Source organism: Musa acuminata, chromosome BXJ1-2 (assembly GCF_036884655.1).
Source record: "Musa acuminata AAA Group cultivar baxijiao chromosome BXJ1-2, Cavendish_Baxijiao_AAA, whole genome shotgun sequence".
NCBI lineage: Eukaryota > Viridiplantae > Streptophyta > Magnoliopsida > Zingiberales > Musaceae > Musa > Musa acuminata.
The window spans coordinates 12,055,752-12,064,947 of record NC_088328.1 but is presented as its reverse complement, the minus strand read 5'-3'; the positions used below and the strand labels follow the sequence as shown (position 1 = coordinate 12,064,947).

At 40.5% G+C, this 9,196-nt stretch overlaps 1 protein-coding gene across 1 annotated transcript; it reads left to right on the top strand.

Annotated features, from left to right (window-relative positions):
- The first annotated feature begins 701 nt into the window (after nt 1-701).
- LOC135595499 (protein STRICTOSIDINE SYNTHASE-LIKE 4-like) lies at nt 702-9,196 on the top strand. The gene is made up of 4 exons (XM_065086496.1): nt 702-1,268; nt 1,515-1,822; nt 8,521-8,653; nt 8,755-9,196. The coding sequence occupies exons 1-4, from the start codon at nt 828-830 to the stop codon at nt 9,019-9,021; spliced, it is 1,149 nt and encodes a 382-aa protein (XP_064942568.1). The 5' UTR covers nt 702-827; the 3' UTR covers nt 9,022-9,196.

The following is a 9,196-nucleotide window of genomic DNA, read 5'->3' as shown; positions in this document are numbered from 1 at the left end:
CATTAAAGGTATTAATTGCTTCCAAATTAATACTATTCTATCATCATAAAAATTTTAAATAATATATTAGACATTTAGAATATAGAATAGACTTAATAATATAATAAATCATCAAAAATTGATAAAAAAATATACATATATTTGATTAGAGAGTTCTTTCTCTAACTTAGGTTTTAATTCTTCCCAATTAATCTTTCAAACCTGATCCAAATCATAAATCAATATCTTGTGAAGTTTTAAGAGACCGTAAATATGAGAATTAGAAAACAAACGAGCCAAAAAGAGATTGAGAGAAGAGGTGATAAAAGGGTTTAGAAATCTTTTTAAATAGATCTGATCATTTGAACTGGTTAGATATGAGCCAATAACAATTAAAATCTGATAATTACCAAATAATACGGATGAATACAAGTCGGTAATAATTATATTTTGATATCGGTACAAACTCTGTCTCGAATGATACGTCCTTTATCCAATCGATACGTACTGTATCAATATACCAAAAGACTCTGAATAGAATATTATTTTAAAGAGTACTTTGTCCTGCTATCTCATCCATTAGCACCACGTATTTTTAGATGCAAAAAGACAAGAAAGTTACATGTATGGTTACATCCCATGTTGCGTTATCAACCTCCCGTTGATTTCCACGCAACCACCTTGCACTCGTCGTCCGTCCCACGCCACCGCTCCGTTCCACGCCTGTCTCTCTCTCTTCCAACGCATTTCATATCCAATTTGCTCGATCTCATCTCCTCCGTCTAATAAGTCTATTCCATACCCGCAGAGCTCAGCAGGAGGCCAGAGTTGCAGAAAGCATAGCTTCGATGGCAGATTCAAATCCTTCTCCAGCTGCTCCCGCTCCCAACCGAACTCGCCGGAGGCCTTCCTGGCCTATTATTGGAGCTCTCCTCCTCATACTAGTGCCCATTGTGATCTCCATCGTCGTTAACGATCCCAACGGCTTCGACCCGGCGCCGCTGCCGGCAGACTACTCCTTCAGCGCCTCCCTGGCCGTGGCGGAGCGCCACGACCGCATCCTCGCTTCCAGCAAGCGCGTAGGCGAGGGGCGCCTCCCGGGCCCGGAGGACTTGGCCTACGACAAGGCTCGCGGCTTCCTCTATACTGGGTGCAGCGATGGCTGGATCAGGAGGGTGAGTCTGAAGGATGAGAAGATGGAGGTGGAAGACTGGGCTTATGTCGGTGGCCGGCCTCTCGGAGTGGCCTTGGGACCTGGCGGCGACCTCGTCGTCGCGGAATCCAATAATGTGAGAAAGAAGTCCTTTCATTGTCTTCTTCTTCAACATGCCAGTTTAGGTCGTGAATTGAATTCCCATCAATTAAGCACAGCAAAGATTTGGAGTACTTTTTTCTGTTGACGGTTAATAATATAAAATACGTAGGAGGATTCTTTGTGTTTTTATGGTCAGTCCAAATTAAGCCTTTCCTTTGGATGCAATCGAAGGAATAAAAAAATCAACAAGATGAAATGATGATAGTATTGTTCTTGGCAGGGGTTGATGATAGTAAAGCCAGATCAGAGTGTGGCCATGCTAACTGATGAAGCAGATGGACTAAGGTTTCGGTTGACCGATGGTGTTGATGTTGCGTCGGATGGCTTGATCTACTTCACAGATGCATCGTACAAGTTCAACCTCGATACGCACATACTAGACATTCTCGAGGGCCGACCCCATGGAAGGCTGATGAGATTCGATTCTTCCACTAACCAAACCTCGGTGCTCCTCCGTGATCTCTACTTCGCCAATGGCGTCTCACTTTCGCCCGATCAACGCTCCCTAATCTTCTGTGAGACCACGCTGTAAGTCTTCATTCACCAAGTTAACTGATCATTTTTGCTCAGCTTATTTATTCGTCATACTTATAATATAGTTCATATGATGATGATGTAAGGAAAAGAGAACAAAACGAAAAAGAAATATTCTGTAGATTGCACTACACCTTCATGAGGTCAGATTGGATGGATGGATGGATGGATGGCTGGCTAGAAACCGACCTTATATTATTTATGAAGAATTACATCATAAACTGCGAGTTGGAGTGTTTGTGACAATGACGAGGTGTAATAGCCCGTGGGGAGTAAACGGGATGAATTGCTACAGAGAACTAAAGAGAAAAAGTAGAGAAGCTTTTAGAGAGAGAACTACTACTAAAGAGAAACAATTAGAGAGGAGGTAAAATTAAAGAGAGAACTTAGAAAATATCAAGAAGATGACATCGATGAGGAGCAGATTTGATTAACAACTATCAAAAAATGATATAACAAGATCAAGAAGACAATTAATGCCAGATTACGACAAAAGAAAGATTATTGATCGAAGAGACCGTAACAACACACTGATAATTAATTTAATGGAAAAAGATTTATAGATTAAAAGTTTGATTATCTTCAAAAAAAAAAAAAAAAAAAGATTGAAGGTGATAAGTAGATAAGATTTCAATTGAGGAATTCTCTGAGCACTCAATTGCTTAGAGATTTCCTCAACTGTCATAAGGAAATCTTATACTTATCATGCCCCCGTAAGATTGAGCTTCCATCAAGGATACTGATCTTGGATCGATGAGATGAAAATAGTTTATGGGCGAGAGGCTTTGTGAGTGAGTCTACTAGTTGATCAGCCGTATGTACGTGAGAAACACGAAGTTGATGTCTGATAACTTGCTCTCGCACAAAGTGGAAGTCAATGGCAATGTATTTCATGCGGGAATTGAACACTGGATTGACACATAAGTAGGTAGCTCCAATATTATCACAATATATTGTAGGAATAACTGTGGAGTTGACATTGAGTTCCTTAAGCAGATTAGTGACCCAATTGAGTTTAACAGCGGTGGTGGCGATGGCACGGTATTCAGCTTCAGTTGTAGATTGTGCAACCGTCTTTTGTTTTTTAGAACTCCAATTGATTGGAGTAGCTCCAAGGAAGACAATGTACCCTGACGTAGATGTTCTATCATCAAAGTTCTCTACCCAATCAACATCAGAAAAGGCATGGAGATAGAGTGAAGCATTTTTGTGAAGAAAAATGCCATGATTAAGAGTCCCTTTAAGATACCGCAAAATTCGTTTGACCACAGACCAATGCGTAGTAGATGGTCGATGCATGAATTGCGATAATTTATTGACGGCAAATGAGATATCTGGACGGGTGAGAACCAAGTACTGTAAGGAGCCAAGGACTTGTTGATATTGAGTCAAATCTGTAGCAGGGCTTCCATCATATAATTTAAGTGATTCACTAGTAGAGAGAGGAGTTATAACCTCTTTTGCATTCTGCATATTTGTCATTGATAATAAATCTTGAATATACTTTTTTTGTGATAGGAAGAGACCTGAAGATGTAAATGTTGCTTCCACTCCCAGAAAGTAACTTAAAGTTCCTAGATCTTTGAGGGAGAATCGATCGGCCAAGTGCTTTAGAAATGCCTGAGTCTTCAAAGGATCATTTCCTATGACAATAATATCATCCACATATACTAAAAGATATATTGCGCTTCCATTGTGCTGGCAAATGAATAACGAGGTATCAGACTTAGAATTGATGAAGCCAATTGAGGTAAAAAACGAGCCAAGCTCGGTATACCAAGCCCTTGGAGCTTGACGAAGTCCATAAATAGCTTTTTGAAGTTTGCAGACATGCCTCGAATACTGAGGATGAACGAAACCAAGAGTTGCTGCATAAAGACATCTTCAGTAAGTGACCCCTGTAAAAAGGCATTGTTAACATCCAATTGTCGTATGTGCCAACCCTTTGAGATGGCCAAACTAAAGATAAGATAGATTGTTGTGGGTTTAACAACGGGACTAAATGTCTTTGTGAAGTCAACACCAGGTCATTGATGAAACCCTTTGGCAACTAGACGTGCTTTATATCTAGCAACGGATCCGTCTGGGTTCCGCTTAATTTGAAAGACTCATTTACACCCGATGATATTTTGTGTGTGATGAAAGGGTACTAAGGTCCATATAGAGTTATGAAGGAGAGCATCATATTCGTTACACATGGCTTTACGCCAGTGAGAAGATTTTTGAGCTTGAGTGATTGTAGTGTGTTCACTGGCCTCAGTGGAGGAATTTGTTATAGCATGTAAGTCAAGGACTTGACGTGATTTGAAAATACCACTTTTGGAGCATGTTGCCATTGGATGTCTAGGAGGATGGAAGTGATAGATTGTGTTGGTGGTATAGCCGAGGACGAGTCATTGTCATGGACCGGGCCAACCGTCGGCATGACAATGTCACTAGGTCTAGGAGAAGGTAAAGCCAGTGGCAATGTTGCTGAGGGTATTACTTCATTAATAGGGGAAACTTGTGAGGAAGGGAGTGGGGAAATAGAAGGAGTGAGAAGCTGTTGAACTGGAGTAATAGTAGTATGCAGATCTTGAGGGTAAGGACTAGGCAGTGTCATGGGAGGTTCGTGTGATGAGATCGGAGGGATATTTTAGTGATGTATGTTTATCGGAGTAGCCTACATAGTAGGATTGTTTTGAAAAGGAAAGACAGACTCATCAAAAATAACATGACGTGATATAAAGACTTTTTTAGTTTGGGGTTCATAGCATCGAAAAGCATTATGTTCAAGAGAGTAGCTTATAAAAATGCAAGGCTTAGATCGTGGTTGTAGCTTATATGAGGCAGAAGGATGGAGCCATGGATAACATAAATAGCCAAAAACTTTGAGTTTATGAAGGTTTGGAAGCTTGTGGAATAATTTTTCAAATGGTGATTGGTATTGTAAGATTGGAGTGAGCATACGACTAATGAGATAAACTGCAGTTTGAAAAGCTACTGACCAAAAAGGTGGTGGCATGGATGCTTGATGTAGAAGGGAGAGACCAGTTTCAACGATATGTCGATGTTTGCGTTCGGCAGAGCCAACCAATTGGGGAGTATGTGGGGGTGACTTGAGATGTTGTATACCGCAAGCAGAGAGACAGGATGTGAGGGCTTGATATTCGCCTCTGCCATTAGAGTAAACTGTTTTAATGGAAGATTGAAAAAAATTCTCGACCAACTTTCGAAAGTTGGTAAATACTTTGGAAACATCAGACTTATGGTGGAGAGGATATAATCATATGTACTTAGTAAAATAGTCTACAAAAATGACAAAAGTGTAACTTGTCAAAAAAAGGAATTGGGGTAGGGCCCCACACATCGGTATAAATGATTTCAAATGGTTTAGAGCAAGAAATGGAGGTTATCCCAAAAGGCAGTTTATGACTTTTATTGCAAAGACAAGTATCACAATGATTGACAGTGCTATTGATTTTCAAGGTAGGAAAAGAATAACGAGAAAGTAATTTTTGCTAGATAAAAAGAGAGGGATGGCCAAGACGACGATGTCATACATCAACCGGAGCTGCGACTGAAGAGTGAGCAGTAGGAAGGGTAATTTGCGAAGCGGATGACCACTCATAAATATTGTCTTTGTTTTGGCCCTAGACTAAAGATGCTCCCGTGCTCAAATCCTTGACAAGAAAAAAGTTAGGAAAGAATTCAATGGAGGTATTATTTTGTTTACAGAATTGAGAAACGGAAATGAGATTTCTTTTAATGTTAGGTGCACACAGAACATCATCGTGTGTAAAAGTTGTGATAAGTGAACTAAGCGTTGAGGAACCAGAATGAGTAATAGGAATTCTTTTGCCGTCATCGATGATGATATCTTCGTTTCTGTCATAGTTGTTGTGGATGGACAAGTTTTGAAGATCAGAGGAGATGTGATGAGAGGCGCCCGAGTCCACAATCTAATTAGGTTGGGTAGGAGTTGGAGTAGCCATTAAATTTGCCTGAGGCCACTGTGACGGAGCAAGGAGTCTGGGGTGAGACCGACAGACTTTCGTGGAGTGTTCGACTTTATCACATAGTTGGCAAACGACTCGTTGGTGGCTTGTGAAGTCAGGACATGATGGCTGAGGATTATGAAAGTTATCACCTTGATATAGATAAGGGGGGTTTGGTCTAGGCCCCATAGGGCTAGGAGGCAGCTTAGCCAGACCGTTGTTGACGTTCTTATTGTACTGGTTGCTCTTCCTCTTGGATTTTTGATTGACCTGAGCTATAATAGGTGGTCCAAGCAACCTATCATCATGCTTCAAGTACGTCTCATAGTCGATCAACTTATTATAAAGTTCTTCGAATGATATTGGTGAGTCGTGTGCCCGAAGTGCTGCTGTCAGTTCTTTGTACTCGCCTCCGAGGCCATTGAGGGTATGGATTAAGACTTCTTCATCACTAAGAGAATGACCTATAAAAGCCAAATCATTGATGATAACTTTGATATTTTGTAGATAATCAGCAATAGTACTTCCCTCTTGTTTCGTTTTTATCAGATTGGAGAGAAGTCTGAGCATGCGAGTACGTGAGTGATTTGCCAAAGTTGTTTGTAACTTGCACCATGCTTCTGTAGAAGTCGTACATGAGGATATCAGTGGGGCAACAGATCCAGCAACGGAAGCTTGAATAGCTTGGAGGATGAGGTGATCTTGACGTAACCATAGTTTGTGGGTTGGATTTGGCACTGGACTGGGTTCGCCTGGGATGTTGACCATTTCAGGTGGATATTGGAGTGAGCCATCAACGTAACCTAGGAGATAATAGCCAAATAGAGGATTAGAAAGTTATGCCCGCCAAGATGCGTAGTTGCCGCCTTTTGATAATTTGAAGGGAATGAGTGCTGCAGCATTGATGGTGATAAGACTTTGAGAAGTGCTTAGAGTCCTTGCAGAAATAGGGATAGGAATATCGGAAGAGGAAAATGAAGACATCCCAGATATTTTGTGGCAGTTTAAGTGATCTTTACAGAAGATGTAAAGATATAAGAGGGAGGGAGGAGGAGAAAAGCAGATCGATGCACTGCAGAGGAGGCTGCAGTGGTGAACTACAGCAATGAGGCTACAGTGATGAGGCTGTAGCGATGAACTGCAGAGGAGGCTGCAGCGATGAACTGTAGAGGAGGCTGCAGCGCGATGGACTATAGAGGAGGCTGTAGCATGATGAACTGCAGAGAAGGCTACAGCGTGATGAACTGCAGAGGAGGCTGCAGCGATGCACTGCAGAGGAAGCTGCAGCGATGGGCGAGGAATCTACAGCAATTAGGTGAAAAAAAAAAAATCTGCAGCGATTAGATGGAAAAAATCTGCAGCGATTAGGTGGAAAAATCTGCAGCTGTTACAGTTGCTGAAGCTTGCTGTGGCAGTAAAGATTGTTGCGGAAGAAAAATTGCTGCGGCAGAGGGAAGCGGCTACAGATGGAAGCTGTAAAAACTACAATCGTTCCTGCTACCGCAGGAAGGCAGTGATGGCTATGGCGGGAGGTTCTTGTGAGGGCAAGAGGTGGCCGAGCAGTCTCCGACTCCGAAACAGGAAGCAACGACGTCGGAGGAGAGGTAAGTAGCAGCACTGCCCTTTCCAACTGAACAGAAAAGAGGAATAGTAGAAGGCTTCGGCAGAGCTGTCTACATCCGCAAGGAAGAAGGCTCTGATAATGTGATGGAAATCTTATCTACTTATCAGAAGGTATACATGCATGATGAATTCTTAAGTGGCAGTGAGGATATGTCTGACGTGGTCGCCTTGGAATGCATTGAAGATGAGATTAGGAAAAGGAGAAGATGTAAGAGATTGATCAAATAAGTCTCTTAAGGACGATATAAGATGATCAACATTAGGTTGATGGAAAAACGATCAATACAAGAGATCATCGTGACATCGATAATTTGATAGACTTTATATGCAGATTAAAAGCATGATCACCTTTAAAAGAGAAGATTGAAAGTATGGATGAAGACATTTTTAATAATTTTTTTGCATCTCATTAGTAATAAGATTTGATGAAAATAACTACTAGAGATAAAAAAAAATTATAATAAGGGTGTAATCATATCAATACTAATGCATCGAATCTCATTAGGACTTCGAAATTTGGCATGCTTGGGCGAGAGTAATACTGGGCTTTTCTCTTTAGGACTATAAGGTTTAAAAAAAAAAATTCTTATATAATTTTAAAGATGTGATAATTGATATATATTTTGATTTCATGCATCTCTTAAGCAATAATAGATGAAAACACTATTTTTTGGATCTCTAGATCTAAGATAGGAAAATAAGCCTTCTACACTATATAGAAATAAATTTGAAGAAGTAAAACTATAAGAAAGTCCAAATATATAAAAAGTGAGTGAAAATTTCTTAGAGAAATAATATGAAGAAGATACCTTATCAGATATATGGTATATTCCCTAATAATATTCTTATCAAGATTGAAGATATTAATTTGAAGGTAAATTTGCCATATCAAAATGTGCTTTTTTTTTTTTTTTTTTTTTATGAGAGGCTATACGACGAGAAATATATGAAATGATGAGAACAATACAGCAGTATCTATCATTCGAGTGTTAGTGCAAATAGAGTAGCGTAGTTCATGAAGAAAGACACAAATGAGAGTCCATGTATTAAATGCAAAATCTGCGTTATGGACACCAAAATCGATACGTGCAGGAGGAGATGCAGAAGATATCACATTCGGGGAGAGAAAAGGGGGACGGTCGATGAGTTCATCCAGAATCTACCGGGGTTTCCCGACAACGTTCGATACGACGGCGAGGGCCATTACTGGATCGCATTAGCGGCGGTACCTGACCTGACTTGTTTCTTTCCATCATCTTCTTCTGCTCATCATACAACCTTAAATCTTGCTCATGCATCAGAGACTGTTCTCTTCTTCTTTTTCAGGGGAAGACACCGGAATGGGACGTAGTGTTAAAGTACCCCTTCCTGAGGAAATTGATGGTCACCATTGAAAAGTTTGTAAAGATTCCACATTCTCAGAGGGACTCTGGAATCCTGAAAGTTGACTTGGATGGTCAACCGGTTGCCCTCTTCTCAGATCCAGGTTTGACTCTTGCAACTAGTGGGCTAAAAATTGGGAAGCATCTCTGGTATGGATCTCTTGTCAAGGACTATCTCAGCAGGATTGATCTAACTCAAGTAAGCAGATGAATGAACAGCAATTGAGGCAGATTAGCAGTTTCTATAAAAGAAGTATTAACTTAAGCTTAAACATGAACCGATGAGGTTAGTTCATCGGGGGTGGTTAATCGGTCACTTACTCTGTCATTAATGGATCGGATATTGATTTTGACAAATATTTAAATTGATATTGTATTTCGATGTG

Bases quoted from the DNA above. Each gene is read 5' to 3' on its own strand.
- LOC135595499 (XM_065086496.1), top strand. From the start codon at position 828: ATGGCAGATTCAAATCCTTCTCCAGCTGCTCCCGCTCCCAACCGAACT. The intron at 1,269-1,514 runs GTGAGAAAGAAG...TGTTCTTGGCAG, and splicing joins TCGTCGCGGAATCCAATAAT to GGGTTGATGATAGTAAAGCC. The intron at 8,654-8,754 runs GTACCTGACCTG...CTTCTTTTTCAG, and splicing joins ACTGGATCGCATTAGCGGCG to GGGAAGACACCGGAATGGGA.